Genomic DNA, 26962 nt, shown 5'->3' with positions numbered 1-26962 from the left:
ATCTACATCATTTCCATAAATTAGTGGAGTCTGAGGAGATGGTCACATAATCAATACGCCAGGATTATGGCTGCAGGTGGTGGCAAGCTGCAGGTGATGGCAACTGCATAATGACCTCCTCCCCTCCCTATCAATCACATCCTGCCTATGTGTTGCTGTGGCTTTGAGTGGTGCTTCCAGCACACGTCAGGGCCTTGTGTCCACTCTGTGGTAGCCAAAACCTGAGCAGGAGCTGCATGAGTGCTTTCAAGGGGTCCCTTTTATTCCCAGACTAATCCTGTGGAGACGAAACAGACACAACCCTGTTTGTGTTGGAATGCAGGTGATTTATGGAAAAGGCTGAGCCCAGCTTGGATCTCCCCACAAGGTACACTCATCTCTCCCTTACTCATCCAGTTACCATGCCAGCTCCAATATACAAGACAATTCCTCTCCTTCCACCGACACTTACAGTAAACTTTAGACTTTCTTTTTTCATAACAGGGATATTAATTCTGGTTTTCCCACCTCCTCTGATCCGGTTGTCTTCTGTTGTCTTCCTCTGCTCTGCCATCACTCAAATTCAGAAGTTAGCACCAGCAGCCACAGCCTTCTTCATGGGAAAAACAAGGACAAATATGAAAGCAATATGCTGAGAAAATGGCATAGCAGGGAGGAAAAGTGCCCAGTAGCAGAAAGGGGCAGAGCGCCAGGTGTGTGACTGATTTGGCAGTGTTTATTGATTAGTTTCAGTTCAAACCAATTATCACTGATAGTACCAGTCAGTAGAAAAGTCAGTGTTCAGTCACATTCTCTCATTTGGCGCACAAATCAGATGCTTCCATTGCTTGTGAAAGGTCACAGCTTGGTGATAACCCAGAAGCACAGGCACCAAGGTTTGTCAAGCTTTTTACCTGTAAGAGCAATTACCTAATGCCCTGGTATCTACTGCTGGCTTGCTTTTAGTTTTTTTCTGTGCTTTATCTGACTGCATGGGGAAATGCTTGCTGTTATATGTCCTTTTTCTAACTAGCAGACAGTAGGAGCAGGTAGTTATTGCTTCTAGAATGAACTATATATGACCTCAAAATAAAATGCAGCATAAAGGTTCACTGAGATGGGATGATAACAGGGGCTGTGACAGTGCAGGTGTAGGATGATATGCGAGGCCTCAGGCTACAAATAGCTCACCAGTAGTTAATAAGTGATTGTCAAAGGGTTTAACATTAGGAGGTAGATAATAAAAATTCTAGATATAACAAACAATGACTACCCAACACATGTAAAATGCATCATGTAGCAAATTAGGATCTGCTGTGGAGCTGGATCAATAAAAGAAGAACAAGATGTGGAGTGTACAAGAAGTCTGTAAAATGACCTCTGATGTATCATAGAGTGACAAGGAAGAAATTTTCTGTTCTGCTTATCCCAGTGAAGAGGAAGATAAACTCTCTCCACTAATATCAGACTCTGCTTGGTGGAGGACCTGGGTCACTGATGACTTGCTGTTGTTACACACGCCCTCACCCAGACTGAAGACATCACAGGGGCAGTGTAGAGGTGCACAAAAAAGCAGAGAAAGTGGAGTATGCTATATGCTATGTGTACCAGTTTTACCTAATATATTTTAGACTGTAAATGCTAGTGTTATTGTAATAAAGATACAAGAATAGAATTCAGTTACTAATAATTCTCTGATTAGATTAACAAGACTAATAATGTATTCTTCCCAGGTATAAGATGTAATCATAACAAGATTTGGAATGTGACTAGTGATGGCTATTGGAGCAATCTGTCCCACAGCTTGGATGTAACAAGCTGGTAACAAATCAGGTGTGTTTCAGGAGTGACTTTTGGTTGTGTTTAGCATCTCTGAGCTGCTGGACTGTGAGAGCTGTGGAAGCAGAGGTTTGGTTTTGGAAGGTTTTCTCCCCAGTGCATCTCTGAGCTGTGATGATTGTGTTGAGGACTCAAGTTCAGCCCACTCAAAAAAGACACTCAACTGAAGAATTTGAACTCTTAACTCTTTTCAGGTTCGGAGCTCCTCCTGGTCTGAGGTTGCCAATCTCTCCTCACTGTTTATTGATCACACCCTGTGTGTACACAAAGTGCAATCACAGCACTCCCTGCTTCCCCAGTCAGGTTTGACCTGTGCTTTGTGTGACAGCCCATGCACAGGCTGGAGAATGACTGAAATTCTAGAGGCTATCCTCATTTTGTCCTTAGGTTTTTGTGAGCATCTTGGTGCATAGTGAGCAGGCTGGTGGTGTCAAAGGCTGCTGATATCTCTGGTCTCTGTTCCCAGTCATCACCTTGCTTCAATATACACCTCTATAAACTATAAATAAAAATACTCCTCTTGGCAAAGGTAATTCAGCTTATGTGTGTTAGTAAAATTACTTGAAATATTTAGCTGAGAGAAGCACTCCTTAAAAATGGGACATAGGTAAGGTTTCATTAGGGGCAAACTGGTGCCTTAATGGTCTCTCATAAGGTAAAGCAAATTCCAGGGATTCTTTTTCCTGGTACTAGTGATGTTCTCTGGAAATCTTCCCCTTCTCCAATTCATCAGGTAGCCAGTTGTTGAAACAGAAGGAAAACAAAGGAAAACAGTTAAAATTAGCCTGTATTTTTTTCATTGAAATAAATATGCTTTTCTCCTTAGCACCAAAAAAGACACTGTTATTAGCATGGCTCAGAAGTGCATTTTTTAATTTTTACAATGAAGATGCAGTAACTGGTGTCGAATGTAGAAGTAATTGATCAAAATACAGAACACAACACACAAGTTCAATCACACACGCTTTATTTTGAATTCTTATTATGCTGTATTTATAAAATATCTGGAATAGAAAGCAGGTTTATATGCAAGAGCACAAAATAGATAATTTTATTAGAAGATGTAGACCTTGGCAACACTGCTTAATTACCTAACAGAGATTCTCACTTTGCACTGACAACACATTTCTCAGTTTCTTACCCCACAGGACTTATATGGGAGACTTTGACATTGCAAGGTTTCTAATGTGGTCACATAAGCTTTATGAAATGAGGGTGTGTCCATGCCTGAAGTAAAAGCCCCCAAAACTCTGGTTTTCCTGGATCCTGGGTTACTCCCAGAGTATATGAGGTGGTATGAATTTTTGCTTTGTTCCCCACACTTTGGTAAAAAGAGAGCTGTGTTTTTCCTCTCCCAAGACTTTAACAGCTGCTTACAGGTCTTGCAGGAGGTACCATGGGCAATGTGTGGCAACAGGAGGAGCAGAAGGGAAGGCATCTCCCTTGCTTTTCACTGAGGCCACCAAATAACATGGCCATCCAGTAAAGCCCCAGGGTTTAAAGAGCAAGATGTTCCTTTTAACTTCAGAAGCTCAACTGGCTCCCCTGTGCTGTTAATACCTGATCTGCTCTTACATACACACTGTGGTCAGAGGGGAGGAGTTGCTGTGTCTTGTGCAAGTTTCTGACTCAGTACACATCTTTATTCCATTCCCAGATGAGTTTCTGTCCCTCAGTATTCCCAGGGTCTTCATTCTGCTTCAGTCATGATCTTGGGAACTTTCAGGCATAATTTAATCTAAATGCATACCCATATTTTTAGTCTAATGTGACCCCCAGCTCCAGTGCAGGATATTGGCTGGGCTTGTGGAACTTGCAGACCTTCAGGCTCCCTGCTCCTCTCCTCTTTCCTTCAGCCCATTTGCCAGCCTGGTCTGCTCTGGGACATCAAATACTCCTGACACACTCATGTGGGAGATGGGTCTACAGGGTGGGTTCAGGAGAGAAAAAAAGGCAGAGACGAGTGAAGAGAGAGCACATCTTACATGACCAGCAAATGCAGGTTTTGTGTGATAAACTCTGAGCAGAGGCAGGGAAACTGGATTTTCACCCAGCAAAGTAGAGGAGCAGCATACCAGCTGCATATGGGGTCTGATGAGGGTATGAAGGAGTATGTGTGAGTGCCTGCACACATGAGAGAGTAGGAGAAAAAGCATAGGGAAGCTGCAAGACGAAACAAGGGGCTGAGAATATTCTGGAGATAAAACATCCTGAGAGATGCTTCCAGCAAAGTGAGCTCTTCACAAACCAGAACATTATTAATTTGTAAGATAAAGCAGACCCTTTAGCTAGAAATACCTGTTTCTATTGCAGCCTGAATGATCTACCATAACATTGTGTAATTCAGTATAAGAATTTATAACACTGGGTTCTTTACTTTTTTCCTTCCATTTTCAGTGAAATACCAGGCCTTAATTAAAACTAAAGTTCAGATAACTCTGGCGAATGGAGCTTTTCAAATTCCCTTGCAGCACTAATGCAAAAGATCATAAATACAAGTGAACTACAGGAATAATATGACCTAGAATTGCCTTTAATTACATATAGCTAATTTTAAATCATTCAGCGTCCAGGTGGTTTTTTATTCTCTCCCCAGACATACCAATTAGTTTGCTTTATACAATTTTTTCAGCACAAGGATGACCAAAATAATAATAAGCAGATTTATACCTCTCCATCAGCTACTCCCTACCATGATATTTTTAAATATAGTTAAATGAGAGAAGAAGGCAGCACCTTGGTTCATGGTTTCTGAATCTGGACATTCAGCTCACCATACACATGCCTCAAAGCATCAGAATTCAGGCTTGCAATCAGCTTCCGTAAACCCGGTCGCATTGGGAAAAATTTTACTTCCCAGGTCAATGTGGAGTTCATTGGGATTCTCCTGAATAAAAAAAGAGAAAAGTTTCAGTATTGTAGTCAGTCAGCCAGTGCTCTCAACCTGGCACACAACTGGAGAAACTGAAGGTGGATAGTATAACATGTCTCAAATTTCTTATGTTTCACTCATTCTCATATATGTCATATAAATTACTCTCTCCATCTCCTATTCCTCTCAGAACTGACCATTTTAAAGCCTTTCCTCCGGGCTAATTTTAAATTTCCAAAATGAATCCATTTTCTTCTGCCTCCTGTCACTTCCTTTCATGATCACTTTCAGAATGACCTTCTTTATTTCTAACATATATTTTTTCTAATTTACAATTCCATTTTTCCTGTTTATTACAGCCTATGGCCTGCTGGTAATTCCTTAAATGGTTGAAAGTCCAAGTGACCAGGTCATTCCCCTGCAAGCTCTATGAGATGTTGAATCCCTCTGTAACTCCTATCCTGAACCTCCCTGCCACATCAGCAGACCTCCTCAGTGGCCCCTTGAGATGACTTCATCATGTCCATACAAACAAGTCAAAGTATTCTTGGGAGTCCTGCAGTTGCTGGGAGTCCTGCAGTTACTCTTTTACATAATGTATGACTTTTGATAAGTCATATACAAAACAACGGTGTTCTGCACTATTCTTGATTTTCAATTTTTTTGCTACAATTAAGATGCATGGAAAGCCTCAGGTATTGAGTTTCTGTGTTTTCTCAGTGCTTTCACAAGGGTCTCTGTGCAGATTTTGAAGGCTGATATTTATTGATTGATTGATTGTGTTTGGTTGATGCTGGGATACAACTGCTCATACAACTGCTCCAAAGGAAGCAATGGACAAAGTGGGGAGTTGTTTATGAAAATTAAGGTATTTTCCTCAGTATTAAATAAGAGGGTTCTAAGTTCACTGTTCTTATATGGCTACAGTGTCCTGAAAACAGCTGAACAAAGTGAGAGCAAAGCAAGCCTATACTTCAGACACTGTTTCAAATTCTCCTCTGGTAGGGTTTGGTTCTCAGGTGTTATGTCCTATGCCAGGGTCAGGACAGAAATGTCTGCCCAGGCTTAGAGCAAGCTGCCACGAGACAAGAAACCTTAATTAGCTCTAAATGAGCTAGCCTGGAATCCTCCCACCTGAGTATTTGTTTCAGTGCAAGTCTGCCCCTGCTAAATGAGGTATTCCAGCTCTTTAGTGGTTATCTTAGGTATCTACATGGCACTGCATTGCATTTTGCATATACAGAGAGAGGTACCTGGGGGCATGTACCCACTTTTACAAAAAAAAAAAATAAAAAGCAGAGAAAGATCATATTTTTTTTTGTGAGCATGTGCAGGCTGTTTCCAGCAAGTGTTTCCCTCTTTTTATCTTTGTAATTAATGAGAAAGATTCTGTTCCCCATAGCTGGTCAGCTTGCATCCACCAGATGCCCGCTAAAATGGAATGATGATAAACCAATGACTTCAACTGCTGAAGAAAGTAAAATACCTTTTAGAGTTTATGGAAATTACCTGCCAGGAATTATCTTCATGGAAAGTGAAGAAGTTATTTTACAAGTCTGCTGTGTAGAGTATACTTCTTGAGCAGCTGGGGGGGCAGATTCTCTAAGCATGAAGGTTTTTGGGCCACAACTTCACAGTACTTCAGTGAGAGAGGGCAGCACTACCATCTTTGTTTTATAGTGCTATCATCTCAGTACAAATACTTGTGTGTCTGTGTTTTTGTGTGTGTGTGTGCAGGAAGACAACCACTATGCTAGGAAACCAAACCTGCCTTTTCCTCTCTCTCTACTGTCTTGTTTCTAGAATAAGTTGCTTCTCACTATAAATGCTAATACTTCCTTAGCTTTGACATATAGAAACACCCAAAATTACTTACCTGCTAGTGTGAAAGTGTGCTTGGCTATAATCCTTTTAGCACTATCCATCAATGCCTGGTTAATTCTCATTTGTCATGCAAAGACTATGCCCTGTGTCAGAATTGCTGCTGCCAAAGGCTTTTCCATGACTCATGCTCCTCATCTGTCTGAGGCTAATAGCTAAATATCAATATCTTTATCTATATATAGACTTTATGAATGGTCAAGACTGAAGCCCCCAGGCCACTACATTGCCAGAATAATGTTGTATCAGCTGGGTCACACATGACCAGTTTTATGCAGCCATTCAAGTGATACAGAAAAGCCACCCAAGATGTACACAGAGTTCAAAAATCTGATCCCCACACAGAACTGTAAAAGTTTCATCCCATATGGAACAGTCCCTAGTAAATAGGGAAGTGTTGGGAGGGTGGAGAAAGTCTAGAATGTGTTTAACTCTCTTTGCAAATGTAGTAAGCCACCCTGATCTGATTTTCCTGGGAAAGAACTCAGTGATGAATGATTCTGCATAATATGCTGAGCCATCACCACACTGGAGCCATTTATCACTTTGAATGCATGGAGACAAATGTGACTGTTATTTAAATAAACTACAACTGCCCCTTGCTCTCTCCTCTGTGTGTATCACCTGCATCCTACATTCACCTCAGAGAAGCTAAATCTTAAAATGACTGAGCTGATCCATTTCCATTTTCAGTGCTGCCAAGGGCATTACTGAAAAAGGGAAAACATGGTGACTCTAAGGAAAATTACGTGTGTTCCATGAGTCATTTTTCTCCCCTAACTCTTGTGCCTTTGATGCACCTGATACTTTCTGCATCCTTGAAGGTGAGGGCAGTCCACAGCGGCTTTTGGATCGAAAAGGATGCAGAACAACAGGGGAGGCTGGCACAGCTGGGCAGCAATGAGGGCTATTGCCACAACTTGTGTAACTCTTGTGGACCATGCTGAGTCATGCTCAGCAGCACCTGTGACATACCATGTGCACAAAGCAAACACAGTATGTTGCCCTTTCACGGTTATTTTTCTATCAGCTCCACTCTGGAGATTAGTTTTGATCTTTTTATCCCTGTCCCAGGTGCAGTCATGCTCAGACCTCCCCTGCTGGCTGCAGAGGATGCTGACAATTTATGCAGCTGCTGAAGCACAGGCAATTTTTCAAACTCCTTTTACACACACCTGGGGACCATCAGCTCAGGTAATGATAGATACTAAGCCCAGATAGATACATGCCCAGGACTAAGCAATAGCCAAAAAATTTTCCAAGTTTCTCCATTATGTACCCTTGGCTAATGCTAAGCTCATAACACTGAAGTCTAATGGAAAGAGGATTTACAACTTGCTTAGCGTAGGGGTATTATGTCAGTGTAAGGTGTGACTCTGAGAACAATGAAAGTGACTTTCCTTCCAGGTCTGAGAGCCCTGTGCTGGGCACATGCCAATGTGCCAGGGCAGCCCACTGCAGTGGAGCTACTGGGGGGAGCTGCGTGCTCTCACACTGCAGCACACTATACCAGCAGGCTCTGAGAGCAACATGCATTTTGTGTCTTGACATGAGCTTGAAAAGATCATCTGAGGTACCTGAACGTCTTGTATAATCATGATTAACATGAGCAGAGAAAAGCCCTTTCTGAAAAACAGCACAGGGCTCAATTTGCACATGCTGAGTGAGCGGCAGTAAACACTTCAAGTGCAGAATAAATTTTCCTCTCTGTGATAGTGGCTTGTAGGTGCTATTGTCAAGTGCTAAAAACAATGTAATACAGTAAAAAGTAAACTTGGGCTGCACTAGCAACTACCCACAAACACCACCAATTCCTCAAACCCTAGTACTGAACAGATGAAATGTTCTCACAATCTCTCTGGATAGCCTGACTTCTACTGACTATTGAGACCTATAGCTCCCCTGTGTATTGGATTTTAAAGTACAGAGAGAGTGTTTGAATTAAATTACTCAGCACAGCATTAGTTAAGTGTCTCCTGTGAGCTTCCTGCTGTGAGCAAGCAGGGGACAAACTCCCAGCTGGTTGCGCTTTCTCTCTTACCCGAACTGCTTTTTCATTGTTCTCAGCACGCCAGGTCCCTCGAGGCGGAGCATGACGTTCTCCAGGGTTTGTTTCAGAGGATTGGTGAATTCCACAATCACAGATGCTTCTTTACCAGCTACCAGTTCGCCTTTGGTCTGCAAGACAAGGAAAGAACAATGCACCAGGAACTGATAATAACAGATATGTGGTACTGGCAAGGCAGAAGAACAGAGCACACAGGAACACAGCACAAGGCAAAGGAAGCTTAGTGAGAAGAAAATTGTTGGATAGTACATTGTTCCACTCATTGTAATTTTCCCTCAAACTACATGGCAGATCAAGAGGCAGGCCCTCATTTCCATAGAAAACCAGAAATGTGCATGTACAGTTCTGGGGCTGAGGGCCCAACTGAGGGTGAATCCAGCTGATGGGACCTCTCTCCCAGACTCTGTCCTGCTCTTCAGGCTCCCCAACAGCACTGAAGTGATCTGCTCAGGACAGAGGCTCCAGAAGAAAAGGGAAGGTCTTACTACCCTAAATTAGAAACACCAGACTGGAGTGGTTGCACCCTCAAAACTGTCATGCCCATCTTCTTGCTTTTGCATTCTCTTCTCGTGCTCTGAAGGGTTTCTAAACCTGCACATGTGCTCTATGGAAGGCCAGTTTTCCTCCAAACCCTATGTAAGCAAAAGAGCAGTCCATTTTGCACTGGAAGATAGTAAACCTCCAAACAAATGTGTTTTTAAACAATGACTACATAGATGGGGGTTCGGGGTTCTTTAGCCCCCTGGAAACTCAACATTTCTCACAGAATATGTGTACTTGTTTTTGTTTGTACTTGTGTAAGGGTTTTCAACTTATGGCTGGCAGATCTTCCAGCCCACTTCATGGTCCATCAACTGACCTAAAGGGCCTTGAAAAAGGAAACTAAGAAAAACAAGTAACTTGTCAATAAAATTAAAGTGGTGTTTTAAGGAAGTATGACATTTGCAAAAAGCTGCATAGACTCTCATCTAAGGGATTACTCTGTGCCAAAAAAATAATAAAATGACTGGAATAAAGGGGGAGATACAGCTATGCTCTCAACAGCATTTGGCCACCTGAATGTGCAAAAGGACATCAGTGGCATTTTCAGAAATCTTGGCTCAGAGGTCCTATAACCTCTTTATTTCATTTGATCATTTAAGATCACTGGGTGTGATTCAAAATAATCGTGAAGTCCCACACTTGCAGCTGAGGCCATGATATGTATTTGCTGGTGTTATTTTTGTAGCCTGGTCTCAAGGTTATGGTCTCAATATGGTGTAATTTCCTCAAATGTTGGGTCTGACAATTTCAGACCAACAGAGAAAGATCCAAGTTGCATCTGAAGACATCATAAGAGACACATTTCTTCATTCTTCTCTCTCACTCTCACATTAAAAAATTTGGCCTGCCAGTCACATTCACTGAAAAAACTTGACAAGAAAAATAAAGACATAAAATATCTCAAATTTCTTTAAAAAGCAATAAATCAAAATTTTCTCTATCAATACATGTCACACACATGCATACACACACACACCCCTTTAAAATAAAGCTTTTAAAATTTTAGTGTATTTTCATACATCACAAAGAAAGAGAAAAGAGAGGAACTTATTTTTACTCAAATACTTGGGTTTTGGACAACAGCCTATTCTATATGCTAAAAATCCTTTCTACAGAACAGCAGCAACTATTTTGAAGCTGAAAATCTGAGATGATGTAGAAGAGGTTTTGTTTAAGTATTGAATTGAAAGAATTCTTTACTTTTAAAATTTGTTCATTGAAAACAGGTATTTGAAGTAGAGTTTACTTGTCTTGTTTACCTCCTCTCTGGAATGCTCAGTAAACCAAAAATATTTTGTTTGAAAATACAATTAATGATCAGAACACCATGATATTTCTAAACACTATGAAACAGAGAAGATTTTTTGGCAAACTTTGCTGTAGTCTTGATCCACATTCCTAAAAAAGCTTTTTTTTGCATAAGGCTGCAAGTGCTACATAAATTATTATATGGAAACCTGAGCACTGGTTCAAATAAATATATAGAGGGGAAAGTTGTATAAACTTAGATTTCTTTCAAGGTCCTGAATTTTACAGAGCTGTATTCATGCTTATATAAAGCTTCCTGAACAAGTGTTCTGATTTTTTTTTCCTAGTATTAGGAAAAAAGTAGATCGAAATTCCATCATTCAAAGCAGATGAAGGCTTGCTGCTTCTGAAAATGATGCAAATTATTTGTATGCTGGGTTATGAATTGAGAAGTTTAAATCCCAATTAAAGTGGCTTGTTAAGTTAATTCCACTTCAGTAAAATGACTTGTCTATACAAATATAGGCTCCTTGTAGTATCACAAGCATAACTCTTCTCTATTTTCAGAATGCTGCAGCTTTCAGGGAACACCAGTGACAGTACATTCAGAATGGCAGCAAATTACTGAAATCCCAAGACATTGTCCCAAATCAGTGCTCACCATTCAAGTTTGGACAAACTTTGCAGAACCTGTCCCAGCAAAATCACTTCATGCTTCAGCAAGAGGGCCCTGTGCTGTGTGTCTTTAAATACATTGGACTTCTGAAGTAGTTAAAGAACTTGAGTGACTTGAGTGAGTAATCCCTCTTACCCTTTGAGTTTCTTCAGCTCTCTCAGATGTTTCTCCCTCTTTCTTTTCTTTTAATTTCAGCTCTTCACGACTATTGCTGCTGTCAGCCTCTCTCTTCAACATAGGGACACTCAATACGCTATATGATGTACCAATACACTCCCACGCACTCCAGCCAACCACTGCTCTATAAGGTCCATGTTAGATGCTCTAATGTTCATAAACACACACACTCTTCTGCCCCACAAGTCAATGCAGCACCCTTGTAGAGAACACATCCCTTCCACCACAACCTTGAGCTACCTTGATCCGCAGGGTGGGAATCTCCAGCATTACCGCCTTCTGCACAGCCAGAATCTTCCCCGTTTCATTGATCCGCGCAGTCACAAAGAAATGAAAGGAGGCTTGCTCCAGCAGCTCACTCATGTACTCACTCGATTTGATCACAATGTCGAAAGAGCTGGCTGAGGGGAGACACAGGAAAGAAAAAAGGCATCTGAAGCAATCTAATAACTAACTGCTCCTCCCATGGAGCAGTGCCAATTACATGAGTGCCTTGGAAAAAAAGGTGGCAAATGAGCCAAAGAATGGCTTTGATTTTTTTTCTCCATATGAAATTAATTTCTTTACTACACCATTTCACCTCTAATTTTTCCCTTTCCCTTTAGTCTGTGAGCTTCCAGGGGCAAGGGCTGGGTTTGTGCATAGCTCCTGCCCAGTACCCTCAGTATGGGCCAGGTCACTGTTGAAAGTTTCTAGGTGCTACCACAAAATAAATGAGATGGAAGGCTGGAAATATATATCTACTGGGCACAAAGTCCAAAGCTTTTGAGTGTCATTCCTGTAAATGTTTGCTGTTTCAATTTACTCCTGTTCTTTCTTTGCCTCTCTTCTCGGCACAGAGATGCCACCAGAGTAGCAACTGGAGGGTGTGAGCCCATGCAGGCTACCTGGGAGATCACCTGCACTCCAGGACATGGCTGGATATCTGACTTTGTTCTACACTGGACTTGACTGCAAAATTTAGCAAGAAGGTCCTCCTGTCAACAGCATGCCCTCCAGAGAGCTTTCACGTGCTCTCTGAGAATAATTATCGGAAGGAACAAGTCCCTGTAGTCTAGACAGTTGAGAAGCAGGGAATCATTAATTTTAACTATATTGAACTGCAATTCCCAGGCCAACAATGGAGTGAGAATGTGATGCAGAGAATCAGACCTGCTAACTAACTGACCAGGAAAAATATATAGACCTGGAGCTCTTCTCTCTATAAACATTCATTATAACCCTAGTAAACACATTGAGATCTCCCATCTGTTACCTGTGATGATTACTGTTATTTGTTATTTGTATTGTATTTGTGACATACACTGTAAACACTGAGATAATTGAACTCAGTTTGATAAACGACATTCACCCCTTTTTGCTCTTTTGATCCGCTCACATCAAAACCAGTTCCTTGATTTGGTTTCAAAGCTATTCCCTTGGTGGCCACCCGACCCGGATTTACTAGGCCAGCCTTAAATTTACTTGATGTGCTCCTGCTCCCTCCCTCTCACTCTTTATCTTGCGTAAAAGAATTTCCCATAATACCCTTAACTGTAAATTATAAATCAGGCAAGGTATTTCTCATCTGAGAAGAAAATAAGCAAATAAATTAGTTACAAACCAGGAGAAATTCACTTTACAGTGGAAGAAAAGACAAACTTTTCTGTTTAAATTTAATCACTGTAGGAAAAAAAAGAATAGTCTTGCATTGCCTTAGCACTGGTTGTGCTAATAAGTTGTCAGTACCATTTACTGCATCTGGGAAAGCCATGGGAGACACAACACTGAGTTGCCTTACAGTTTTTCAAAAAATAGAGAAAACTAAATATAACTCAGAAGATGTGAGAGCACCTTTGAAGGCACTGGAAGGTTTAAGCTATTCAAATCCTCAAAGATGTTCTCAACCCACACAATTCCTTTAATCATTATTCTGAAAATCATTCATTAGTTCCCTGTTTGAAAACTTAGCTTGCCTCATGCTTTCAGTATTTTGGGCTGAAAGAATGCCTTTAGCACATCTGTTTAACATTGTGATTTTTTGTTACATATATATATATATATACATATATATATATATATACACACACACACACACACACATACACTCATTTCTTGCCCTGAACAATCCTACAAATCCTGGTTGGGTGCCTCAGAAGGTGCCTCCCGTTACATCCCTGACAGATTGTTTTCATGCATTTGCAGATAATCACACTACCTTCCTTCACACTGCCCACCTGCTCTCAGACACTATTCCTGATGCCACATCTACTTCTTTCCAAGGAAAAGGTGAAAGAATTCATGTTCAAATTTCATGTAACACCTTCACACCTTCAGAAATCATGTAATTTGTGAGATTTTGTCCTGTTGCAGAACAGAGTGCCCCACAAGTTGATGATTGTAGCTCAGATATAGGCAAATTTCCACCTTGAAAAGTGGGAATAATTTTAAAAACGTCTTTTCGGCCAGAAGCAGTGATGGGAACACACTCTTGGTACACATACATAAAAATCCATTTTCTGTTCTTTCAGGTCACGCTCCCCAGTCTGTGCTCAGTCATCACCACTCAATTCAGAGTTTCTAGCACCATTTCAAGAAGTTTTTTTTCTTAGCATTTACCTAACTTAGAAAAATTAATTATGATGCTCAGTGATGTTTAAACATCTATTAATTTCATTTCTTGCAGAGAGGAGTCAGGTGATCCTCAAAGCACTGCAGAAGCTGTATTTTAGTTATTAATATCCTACACAGACCTTTGATACAAGAGCAGACATAAATAAGCCCAGGAACTATGCACAAATCACAGCCAGAAAATGTAGCAGGCACTTATCCTACAAGATGACTGAATTTTCCCTCATCAAAGAAATGGCAGAGAATTTAAACCAAGACTATTGAAAACTATTTTTTTTACTGTACCTATTAAATCCTCCAAAAGTTTTGCAGTATTTCAGATCAGCTATTTAGAAACTGATGTAAGTCACTATAAACCCTCACACTGTGTTTTGATTGCATGTATTAGAACAACCTAATGCCCATTTCCAGGCCCCCTGCAAATGATCCACAGAGTTAGAAAGAATCAGCAAGCAGCTCTGAGGGCTTAGTTACAGGCTGAAGGTAGAAGTTTTATTAACCTTCACCAGTAGATCCTGATCAGTGGACTTCTACTTTTTGCAGAATAATCAGCTTCAAATAAAATGTACAGTTTCAGATGATGTTCAAAGTGAGGAATAAAACACAGGACTTTCTTTTCGTGGCCTGATAGGAGCTGTGGTCCTATGGAGGCTTCTCACTGAGGTAAAACTTGTCCTCTTTGAGGAAAGAGGGTTCACAGTGTGTCTTGAGCTGGGATGAGGAAGCTCAGAGGCCAGCCAGGTCACATAGCTGTGATCCAGCAGACCCAGCTCAGGAGCCCCAACCTTTGTGCTCCCAAACTCCTGCTGCACTCAGAAAGATTGATTTGCCCAGTAGCAGTGTCTAGAAGGCAAAGTCATGGCTGCTGACTCTCTCAGCAGGGGACTCCAGTGATCCTCTACTTCATCTCCATAAGAGCACGTTGCCATCACTTTTGCTGAGCTGGAGGCACTGACCAAGGACACGGGTCTGTCAGGAGAACAAGTGATTGGCACTCACTTGTTGCTAGAGTCTGCTAGGTAACACTGGACGTACAGCAGGTCCTAAACACCTGCTGCAGTGGCTGACAGGAAATAGATTGTGTCCAAGTTTAAAAAGGAGAACATCCCTCTTCCCTACTTTGAGCAGTACAAAAACTTGCCCACAGCCTCCTGAGTTAGTCTGCCAGGATCTGTTTCTCTGATGAGAAGTGGGAGGCAGGATCTCCCTGCTGTATTCCAGAGGGCACTAGGAAAAGTAAATGCTGCATCTGTACAGATAAGTTACCTTTGGCGTCCCTGCCCAGCTGACAAATGTCCTTGCTCTATCATGGCACATTCTCATTACATCTAAACTTTTTAGATCACTGTAAATATGAAATCCTGAACCACACAGTCCTCCAAAGCCAGATATTCACCTGAATCTGCTCAGAACTTGTCTGCTTCTACCAGGTAAGACAAGAAATACACCTTTTTGTCTCTGTACATAACACCCTGTGGAACCAGAACTTCCTCTTCACTTGCTGAGATACTGCTAGGAAAATAAAGGAAAAACAATAGCTTGCAGCTTAATGCCGGTGCTCCTTTGATTTCCTTTGTACTAAAGAAGAAAAATTAACAATTCCCAGACATATGGCTTGGTGTAAAAGAGCATTATGCAGGGACAAACAGCCTGAAGTAAACAGCCTCAGCTTTAAATGACCCTGGTATCCAGCCCAGGGTAGGGAGTGGATCCTTCTGATACCAAACAGAATATCCCACCTCTAGCTAATAGAATTGGCTCTACCCATGAGTGGAAACACTGGTGACAGTTAATAAAACAGAAAAAAACCTAGCAATTAATAACACAGAAAACAACTATGCAAATCTTACACGAAGAGGGTTCCAGTTTTGCGCTGAAAGAGTGTTTCTTGAATTCACTTTTTGTGACTCCTGTATAAAACACTATGTTGCCCGACAGGTAGGTAGTGGCAGTGTAGGAGTTGCGACTCTTGTTCCTGAAAGTTATAGTGACTTTAAAGTCATTGCCAAGGACTGCCTTTTGTGCTTGGAAGTCCATATCAACATCGGTCTGTGGCTGGTATGTGGTATCTTGGATAGTTTGCTTTTTAACACCATACATCACAGCAGTCTCAAGAGCCAGCCTCTCCTCGTCTGAGCCTAGGAATGAATGAAAAGAAACAGAAGTGCAGTGTTAGCCCACCTACTGATCACAAGGGTGTATCTTCCATAGTTTGTAGTGGCTGAAATGAGTGATGAGGACAGTGAACCCTCCTGGGGTAACACTAGCAGTGGGGGAACTTCACATCTGTCAAGGGAGTTGTTGTTAAAGCCATATCAGACAAACTGATGTAGCTGAATTCCCATCAGCTACACTGGTTTACTCTGTGTGAACATCTGGCCTGAATTAGAAACATCTAAACATCTTTACAGAAAGCCTTAAATTGTTTTGAATGCTTTGAGTTGCTCCATGACTAGCCTTTATTTTCACTAAAACTTACTTAGTCTAAAGCATTTTGGAGTTGCAAAATTTATTACAAATCCAGGATTACTGGGGGCACTTTGGCAGCTTTTCGTGAAGCTCCCTCAGTGACAGAGGTTTCCAAGTCCTCATCCAGGGTCTGACTGAGATAAGGCTACACCCATATGGTCCCAGCTCACTTCAGGTTACCTTCTCGGAACTTGTACTCCTCAGTAATGTCCACCATTCCGTCACCTCCAACTTCCTTGGTCACAATCAACTGCCCAACACGGGTTGTGTCAATCTTTTCCACCACTTGGGTTCCATTTTTCTCCACTCTTGTGTAAAAAATGTCACCATTCACCTATGAAATTAAATGAAAGGAGATTGAGATATTTGGAAGTAGAGAGAGGAAGAGAAGTCAGCCTATCTCCCCCAAAATAATGACATGTTGACTTGAAGTCCCACTAATTACCAACATTGACATTTCATGTTTAAAATTAGTTGTATGCTGAGATGCATTTTGCTGTTCATAGCTCCAGAATGACAGAGAGTGTGAACTTTACAAGGCTATGGAGAGGTCATTAAAATTTGGGGCGCACTACTACACATTTCTTGTACCAAAAAGCTTTAGAAATAGACAGAAGAATGCTTAATAGCTAAAACATCTTGATTCTTTTCTGTCCTAAGCCATTTACAATTCAATTAGAGAGAAACTTTTCCTGCAGTGTTGCAAATGTGGACATTCCTCCTCTGGTGATGCAAGAGGTTAAAACTCCAGATCAGGCCCTCTACCTCCTTATTGAGATATTTCCCTCTCAGATCTGTCAGTCAAATCACCCATGTGAGATTTCCATGACCACAGTAGCTGAAAGGAAGATGGTGAGCAAAGAGAATGAACAGTTAAGAGCTAGCTAGAGCTAGCGAGCCATTCAGAATAGCTGAATCTTGGAAGGGAAAATGGCCACAGCCTGAAGTCTTGATTAAGTTAGAGCAGCTTTTTCTTATTCCATTGGGGAGCAGAGATTGGAGAAACCTCTGTCGTTCATTAGAGCCATATCACATCTGCTGGCATGTCAAAATATAATGAGATTATGATATGAAGTATATATGGAGTAACTTCTCAATCCATAAATTGAAGTGGAGGATCTATCTTCTGTTTCACTATGATTTCGCTGATATCACTCATTACAGTAAAAATTTTCATATATGTACCTCAGCATAGACAAAAGGAGCATCAAATTGGAAGCAAACGTGACCATGTTTAATGGCTTGAACTGAGGCTGGACCACACCTGTACATACCTATGGGGAGAAGAGAGACAAAGTGAGAGACTAAATAAATTAAAAGCATGCAAAAATACTGTATTTTCTCAAAGAAAAAGAATTCTTTGATTTTGACAAAATCTTCTAATAGTTTACAGGAACTCCTGACCAAGAGGCAAAAAGCTTAATTTTGTTACCAGCCCTGTAGATAATACAGACTCAAGTCTGGAACAGCCTGGTGGCTCAGTACCTTTAATGGCACTATAATATCCACTGTAAGTCTCAAGTGCTTGAAATACAGTTACAGCTGGTTTTGGTTAAAACATATAATTTTGGGAGAACTCAAGTACACTACAGGCTGAGAAAGCTCTCAGTACAAATTTGAGAAGATTGTATTTTAAGGGCTGGGAAATTAAGGCCTGGAAAGAAAGAGCAGTGACTTTTCACTTTTTTCTCTCCTGCTTACTGCCTGGTCATGTAGTTTAGTTAGGGCTGCATAAAGCAAAGGAGAATTAATTTGATCAGGCTTCTGTATAGGTACTCTAAAATGTGAGAAGCCATCTCTGGCAACAGGATTACATATCTTCTGTACCAAGCAGGGCCTTTCTCATGCAGGACTTTGTGTCCCAGGGCTTCATGAGTAGTGTTATAATAAGGACAGATTTATTTTAGAGCTCAAAACAAATCAGGAGAAGGTCCTGAGGCAAGAATGGTTATTTGGCTCAAGAAGTTGTCATTGGCCATGTGGTGCCAGGTGCCACTGGCTCAGCCATCATCAGCTCATTGCTTGAAACAGAGATCCCAAACACTGGAAAGTGAGTTAAGAAGGACTTGAAGCAATATTACCATCACTGGTTTCTTGAGGTGTCCCATCAACAACCTGCCATCCTCCGAAACCAACAGGAAGGTCGGGTCTGGTCATCCAAGCTTCGTTCCAGCAATGATAATTCCTTAGACAAGAGATGGGACCAGTATATCAAATTCTTGGAAAGAAGCACACAGACCAAAACAAATCCTCTGTATTTATGTCCTGGCATTGTTTCAATAACATTGTTTGCCAATTCAGGGATAAAAAAGTTGACTTTTTTAAAAGAACAGATTTTTCGGTCTGTAAGTTTGGTACCTATCTGTTAAAACCCAGAAGCCACAATCCTTCATTGCAGTTTCTTGACAGCAAGTTGAAGAGGCTTTTTTTTTTTTTTTTAATGTGTTCTGAGTGTAAATGTCTCAGAAAATATGCCAGTGTTTGGAGATTGTTGGGGTATGTGAAAAGCTACACAAAGCAGAATCCCTTTCCAGCCAGACACCTCCACTTCAATCTGCCTGCTAAAGCAAACTTTGAATCTTCAAGCCAATGAAACATGGTCTGCTTTATAATTATTCAGACTGAAGCTTTGGCATCTCTTATGAAGAGATTTGGGATCAACTCTGCAACGTACAGTGTTCAGTTTTGTTTTCAAAACAAGCATGCTTTGCTGGCTTCCATGTTGGTTGAGAAGAAAACTATCTTCACTGTGGATTCCTTATAAGTATTTTCCCCATGTGTCATGCCAGTGCATGATTTGAGAGCTCCTAAAACATACATCTTTTCATAAAACCCACCTACAACCACTGCGGGCCAACTTGCATCTTTAGGGCCCAGGACAGTGACCTGAAAGACAAAATTCTGAGAGTAGTTCATCTAGGTGCTCAGGGTTAAAACACTCTCACCTGGCTGGATGCTCAGAAGAATTAAAAAAAAATGGTACAGCACCATCACAGTCTGCCCTGGATATTTCAAAGATGAGCAGAAAGTACAGACAGATATGGTGACTTCCTACAATGCTACTGACGCTCAAGGGAGAGCATAAGCAAGGAAAAAAGGATAATCCGGGAAGAGGGTCTCGCAGTAAAGCCTGCAAAGTGTTTAAATTTCATTACTGTAAAAAATAAAAGAAGGAAAGAGTAGGAAAAGGGGCTATTTTGCTTGCAAATTATACATATCCTACAGCAGATCTGAATAAAATTACATCTGTGTAGCTGCTGATATAGCCTCTAGTACACGCAATGATATTAGCAACCAAAATGGGGATTGTTAAACTCTGACCATTTCATTAATAATAGGTGAAAACCAGCTATGGAGCAGAGTCAGAAGGATCTGAAGCTTGTCTAACAAGACATTTCAAAGTGGAAATGAAAGCTTGGATCAGGGTAAAACTTGTCAGTTAGGAGAGTTAATGAAGCAGCACTTCAGAAAAAGGAATTATTCAAGGAAAATGACGCACACTCAGAGAATTTTTGATGCTGCTGAGAGTAGTCAGTGCTGAATCATGCTCACAGAACTTTGCTGAAGGCTACCTGAGCATGGGACACACTTCATGGAAGGTGGGTATTTGCAAACTGCTATGCCAGCATATGAGAAAGACAATCCCTGGGCTGAAGCCTTCACTGGTTCACTCGTATCAGATGTGTCACTGGCTTTGCATTCTGAGAAAGAAGAACCTGAAGAGCAGGCAAAAGGAAAGGATGATAAAAACAAGGCTAGGAGAGGGGTAACAGTGTGGAAAATGGCACATCTACTTCAGTTCTTTAATTAGGTAACAAAGTTTTTATATATTTTTTCCTGTATTTGTCTTAGGAACATTTGTCTTAGGACCTTTCTTTCCGGTTTCTATTGGTGTAGTGCTGGACACAACAGAATGGCAATTTCTTTAGGTCTGTTGCCATGCAAATAACAAATACACATAAGGATATTGAATGTGAATGGACAGAAAGACACTGTAAAGTAGTGAGGATTAAGGAAAGGAGGATGAGGGAAACGTTTGCCTTTCCAAAGGCAGCAGAAACTTCCCTATAGAAGTGAGCATAGCTGAGGAGCTGATTCTGTGGCCATAATTTGTTGAACTGATTCTATAATTCTTGTATTCTACAGCAAGCCTGAGACATTAAAGAAAGCAAGAATGGCAATAGAGATCAATGTAGCGACCATTAAATATTTACAGAGATAATTACGAATAGACTAAACAAAGCAATTGGGAAATTAATAAAAGATGACCAGGTGGGTTTTGTGCCTGGAAGACAATTCAAGAACGGTAGTTCATATTGCTTATGAGACAGGCACATTCTGGAAGCAGCTGCTGCCCTTTTATGAGCTAACCAGTTCAGGCATTGAGGTCGAGAGAGACTGCTAGGGTCAAACATTGATAATATCGTTGAGAAATTAGAGTAAAGTGATCTGGAAGTAAATGGGGAAGCAGAGGTCTCAGAAAGGCTTTCTCCACATTCCTGGATGTGAATGAAATCCCATGGGGTTGGGTGTCAATCAAGAAAATTCCCTCTGATATGTTGATGTTGATCTGCTTGGACCTCACAGTAGGAGTCTTGATTCCCATCCAAAAGAAATATTCTTTAAGTGTCTTTATATCATCATTAAGAAAGACAAGGAGAACACACAGTACGGATGGCCCAAATCCGGCCAGATTTATAAAAACAACTTTTTGTAAAGTCAGTGGAATTTTGTATATGTGTTTTGTTGGTGGTGGTGTTGTTTCCTATCCTGAGGGAGAAGACAATCTTTAATAAAAATAAATAAATGTCAGATAACATTCAGAGGGAGCCCCACACTCAGAGATTGATTGGACTAAAAATCCTGGCTCCAAGTAACTCTGAAGTCTGAGAGTATTTAAGACCTGAAGATAGATCAGCTCCAGCAGTACAAGGCTAGAGTATAATAGAAATGATATATTAATAAAGAAAAAGAGCTTTGCTTCCAGTTTGCAAGAGATTATAAATAAAAGTGAGAAATGCATTTTAAAAAATAATGATAAATATCTCGAGCTTGTTCTCTTAAAAAAAGAAATAAAAGAGACATTAAAAATAAAATCAGGGTTAAGACACAAGTCATTAGAAGTCAGCATGTGGGCTACCAAGGAGTGTTACAGAGTAATGAAAATAAAGGACACAGAGGAGAAATGAAAAGAGGTGTATATATTAAGTCATGCCCAAAGGGTTATGTGCACCATGTACTAATAAATGTGCTGGGAGGATAAAAGGATAAACAAAGCAGTTTAGAAAGTTATCAAGCCAAGGAAAAGCAATGTAGGATGGAAGAATGAAATGCTAGAGTCAAATTGCATATGGATTTCATTGGGACTAGGATGATTTTGGATGATCTGACCCTGTCCCAAAAGAATGCAGGAGAAAGAGATTAAATTAAGAAGTCTTGGTAAACAGCTGGGAAAAATAAAGGGAAGGGAAGTAAAAAGAAATGTCAAAAGTTGGTGGAATGTATTTAATGGATCAGGTTAGGAAAAGGAGACAAGGGATGAGACAGTGAAAATTGTAAAGCAATGATTCTTTATTGGGTATGTATGGATGGAGTACTAAGGGGCCCAGTCACTAACTCTTGTTTCACATCTTTTATAGGCAGAGGAGGTTTCAGAAGACTTCTCCTTTACAGCTCTCTGAGCCATAAAAGGACCAGCCCCATGAGACTTGTTGAGGTCCTTCTGTCTCACAGATAACGTGCAAGACAGCCCAAGGATACTAACAGGAGGCAACAAGGCAAATAACCAGACCACAGCTCTGGATCTCAGGAGAGTAAACGTTAATGTGTTTACAGTAATTTCACGAATACAAGCCGCAGCAAGAAGACTAAAATTTTGGTGGAAACCCGGAAATGCGGCCAATATTCCGGTGCGGCTAATCTATGGACAAAAATGTGATATCTGCCCTTACCTAGTACCATGCTGGTCCAGTCCCGAGCCAAAACAGTCTGAAATCCATGGTTTCCCGTTGTTCCGACGATGAACCAATCAGAGAACAGCTTATTGTCTGCCTGTGGATGGCGGCGTTACTGAGGGGCGGGGGTTGTTATCGCGGTGAGTTACCTCGGCAGTTCGATAAAAGTGTGTGATATTTCTCTGTACTTTTTAAAGTGTTTTCAGTCTTGTGCGGCTACGGGGCTGGCTGGGCTCGCAGGGAGAGGGCTGGGGGAGCCTCTCTCCCCTCAGGGAGAGGGGTAGAACGGCCACTCGGCTCACAGGGAGAGGGCTAGAACGGCCGCTCCCCCCGCCCGGCTGCGAGGGCTACAACGGCCGCTCCCCCCGCCGAGCTGCGAGGGCTACAACGGCCGCTCCCCCCGCGGGGCTGCGAGGGCTACAACGGCCGCTCGGCCACGGGGCTGCGAGGGCTACAACGGCCGCTCCCTGCCGCGGGCTGCGAGGGCTACAACGGCCGCTTCCCCCCGCGGGCTGCGAGGGCTACAACGGCCGCTCCCCCCGCCCGGCTGCGAGGGCTACAACGGCCGCTCTACCCGTGGGCTGCGAGGGCTACAACGGCCGCTCCCCCCGCCGAGCTGCGAGGGCTACAACAGCCGCTCCCCCCGCCCGGCTGCCGGGGCTACAACGGCCCCTCCCCCTGCGGGCTGCGAGGGCTACAACGGCCGCTTCCCCCGTGAGCTGCGAGGGCTACAACAGCCGCTCCTGTGCCAGCACGGAGATGTGGCTCCGCTCGGAGCTCAGCTGCCTGCCTGCGTGGCTAAGTGGCTGTTTAAAGGCAACACGGATCCATTGGGAATGCTCGCAAAATGACCACACTATTGTTCCTGTCTTTTTCGGCTTGTAAATAAAGGGTGTGTCTTTTTTCACTTGGAAACAATGTTTCCGAGGTCGGCAGTAAGCCAGTAAGCCCCGGCGATCCCGCGATTGTGTTACTAAATGACGACTTTGTGAAAGTTCTCTGCGAACTAAAGTGCGGCTAATATTCCGGGTGCGGCTTATCTATTAACAAAGGCAACAATGTTGCCAACACACCAGCAGTGCGGCTTATATTCCGTGCGGCTTGTATTCGTGAATTTACTGTAATATCCTGCATGGAAGAATCCCATGGGAGGCAGCTCTGGGTAGAAGATGGATTCAGAAAAGCTCACTGTTTTTCAAGAGTCACCTCCTCTAGACTTAGGAATGATCCATCATTGAGTGCAGGAAATCAACCAAAAGTGGCACAAGTCCACAAGATGGTCCCAATTAAACTTGAACATCAAAAAAAAAAGGGTGCTTAAGAAAGAGAGGGGACAGGTGACCAGGAGAAATACAAAGTCACTGTCTGAGCATGCAGGTACAGGTACAGAAAAGCCAGAATACAGCAAAACAACTATGTCAAGGGACATGAAGAGCAGCAGGAAACACAATCAAATCAGTTTCAAAAAAGGCAACCTACAGAATGTGGCTCTGCTGTTGAACACAGAAGGCAACCCGGTGACAAAGGATTAAGAGAAGATATTCAGTGTCTTCTTTACCTTGGTTTTTACTGCTAAGATTTGCCCTCAGGAATCACAGCCCATGAGACCAGTGTGTAGGTTTGGAATAATGAAGACAAGACAAATAACAAGATAGAGAGCAGTTAAACAAACTGAGAACACACAAGTACAATGGATCTGATGGAAAATATGAGGTAATCTCATAAAAAATGCTGAGGGAGCTTGCCAATGTCACTGTAAGACCACTCATATCTATCTTCAAAAGATCATGGTAATTGAAGGAAATTCCTGTGGACTGGAGGAAATTAAGTATTGCTCTATTCTTCAAGAGAGGAGTATTCAGGTAGAGAAAGACTTGTCAGCTTCCCTTTGATCTCTAGGGAGGTTATAGAGCAAGTTCTTCTGGAAAACATTTTAAGGACTAGGTGATTGGCAGTAGTCAGCATGGATTTACAAGCATCCAGCTGTGCCTGACAAACCTGAGAGCCTTTTCTGATGAAAGGAGTGACTGAAAGGACAAAGGGGTGACCAGTGCGTGGAGGTTGGTCCTTTTGACTTTCGTGCCATCTCCCAGAACATCCTCACAGACAAACCTTTGAAGTATAGACTAGACAAATGGACTGCAAGATATATTGAAAAGTGGCTGAATTGCTGGGATTAGAGGGTTGTGATCAGTAGTGATCACCCCAGCTGGAGCTCAGTCATCAGTTGTGTACCCCAGGGGTCGATACTGGGTCTGACACTGTTTAACAGCTTCATTAATGACCAGGATGACGAGGCCTGCTGTACCCTCAGCAAGTCTGCTGATACAGAAAACTGGAAGGAATGGCTTGTACAACACAGACTGTACAGGAGGAAAAACAAAGGCAACTGGGACTGTTCAGTCTGAAGATGGGAAGGCTGAGTAGGATCTTATCCATGTGTATAAATTCCTGGTTAGGGAGTTAGGGGAAAGAAGACAGAGCCAGACTCTTTTCGATAGCCCAAGGACAGGACAAGAAGCAATGGGCAAATACTGAAACACAGAAAAATCTGTCTGAAGATCAGGAAACACTTTTCTTACTGTGAAAATGGTTGAGCACTGGCACAAGTTTCCCAGAGAAGTTGTGGGATGCCCATCCTTGCAGATACTCAAAGCACAACTGGACACAGACCTGAGCAACGTGCTCCAGGCGATAGTGCTTTGAGCAGGAGGGTTGGTTGACTTCCAAGGGTGCCTTCCAGCCTCAACTGCTCTGTCTTGCTGTGACACAAGCATCACATGTAAATGAACCTGCTTTCCCTAGGTTTCCTCTTGATTATGGAAATCACATAAAAGATGTCACAGCAACAGGTTCAGTCATTTCCTCCACTACATAGTGGGTTTATTACAGTTTTAATACAAAGACTTCTAGAGATTAAGTTATTAATGAAACATGCTGATGAGCTGCTATGCTAATGAGTTGAAGATACCATTGACACAAGTCAGGTATATTAACTTTGAATAGGACAAGTATCTCCTGAATATAGGAATGTAGAGGTCACATTCATTTCTTCACTCTGAGGAGGAGGGGCTTGAGGGCCAATATCCTGCAAAGAGCATATAATCAATATATGCTACACTTCTCCTGTCAGGCAGAAGACAGCAAGAGTTTGAAGAGCCAGTTAGAGGACTGCCTTCTCAAAAAGAATGTATAAACTCCTTCTCTTGGCTCTAGGGAGTTTTCTTTTTATAAATCTGATGATAGGATTTCAGTAGCTTTTATGACACCTCGACTTGTTTATTTTTCAGCTGAATAGGGTTTATTTTGGATAGCACCTCTTTGCAATAATGACTATGTGTACACAATATAAAACCAATCTACAAATAAGGGAAGTGACCACAAGCAGATCAAAAAGGGTGTTTTTCTACAGATATTGAGGTACTTCTTGGAGCCTGGCTTCAGAAGGATAGAAATGCCCACCCTACCCCATATCATTTTTAGAAAAGTTGATCCCTAAGGAGCACAAGCCCATTCCAGTGCTCCAGTGTGCTTAAATGAGCACTGTATGGTAACATCAATAGCAGGATCTCCCAGGGGTTGCCTGTTTACATAACAAGGCTTCATATTATTCAACCTACCAACAATCCATTCATTCTATTACACATAAGCCAGCAGTGTTCTTCAGTGCACAAAGAAATAAACACAATACAGTCATTGCCATCATGTTTTTTGCTACTTTTATCATTGACACATTGAAGGCATTTTCCAGGAGGACTCACCAGATAGAGTCTTTTGTAAGTCTGGTGTCCACTTTTCCTTCGTCATCCAGAAAGAAGTCCAACCGTAAATTGGCATTGTTGTCATGGGCAGAAGAATAGTTGGTAATAAGTCTTGCAGGTATCCCCAAGCATCTCAGAACTGTGGTAAAGACAGAAGTGTGATGACAAGGACAAATATGGAGACTGCATTCAAGGATGACAGGATGAGAGGACAAAAATGTAAATAAGTAGAATAAAATGGGAAAACTCAGTCAAATCAACCCAAATAACTCCTCCTATCTTTTTTAAAATTTATATTGCGCATGCTAAATATTTTATTTGGTCCCTAAATTATAAGCATTAAAGACAAATATTGGTACAAGGGTTATTACCAAAGCAGCTGATTACCAATAGTTTTCAAGCAGCTTTGCATAGTGAAACCACATCACAGAATTTCAGGTCAAATCTGGATGCAACGGGTCAGTTGCACAACCAAATGTGATACAAAGAAAAAGAAGTTTGAGTTTGCAAGAGATACACAATATATTAGATCTCTCAGTATCAGTAACTCAGGAGAATTATGAGACTGTTCTAAAAAGAAAATTAATAGAAAGTAACTCCTCTGGATTGATTTGGAGTTTTCCTTTTTGATGTCTGCCATCAGAAGGGATCTGGAGAACACAAAGAATTAAGCAGAAGATTACTGCTAACAGTGGGGAAAAGCTGCATTATTTGCAACTGAAATGACAAGCTTTGAGAATCTGAATAAAATGCATTACATAATTCATATTGCCAACTAAGTAACAGCATTCTGGAGTCAATAGTCCCGTCCAATAAAAGACCATAAAAGAAGGATCAAAAAAAAGCCCCTAGCACTAACTCTTACACCATTGCAATAAAACTGAT

General features: G+C 41.6%; 1 protein-coding gene across 1 annotated transcript in view; it reads right to left on the bottom strand.

Annotated features, from left to right (window-relative positions):
* Nucleotides 1–2768: 2768 nt before the first annotated feature.
* Nucleotides 2769–26962, bottom strand: part of F13A1 (coagulation factor XIII A chain) — a 59881-nt gene continuing 35687 nt past the window's right edge. Inside the window, exons 8-15 of the mRNA XM_033064796.1 lie at nt 26078–26216; nt 18444–18547; nt 17548–17636; nt 16543–16696; nt 15744–16031; nt 11524–11684; nt 8613–8749; nt 2769–4705 (exon numbers count right to left, since the gene is read on the bottom strand). Of these exons, the coding sequence (XP_032920687.1) occupies nt 4561–4705; nt 8613–8749; nt 11524–11684; nt 15744–16031; nt 16543–16696; nt 17548–17636; nt 18444–18547; nt 26078–26216 (1217 nt within the window). The 3' untranslated portion in view covers nt 2769–4560. The remainder of the gene's footprint in view (nt 4706–8612; nt 8750–11523; nt 11685–15743; nt 16032–16542; nt 16697–17547; nt 17637–18443; nt 18548–26077; nt 26217–26962) is intronic.

The sequence above is a fragment of the Catharus ustulatus genome, chromosome 1 (assembly GCF_009819885.2).
Source record: "Catharus ustulatus isolate bCatUst1 chromosome 1, bCatUst1.pri.v2, whole genome shotgun sequence".
NCBI lineage: Eukaryota > Metazoa > Chordata > Aves > Passeriformes > Turdidae > Catharus > Catharus ustulatus.
The sequence above is the reverse complement of the archived record's forward strand: the minus strand, read 5'-3'. Positions and strand labels throughout refer to the sequence as shown.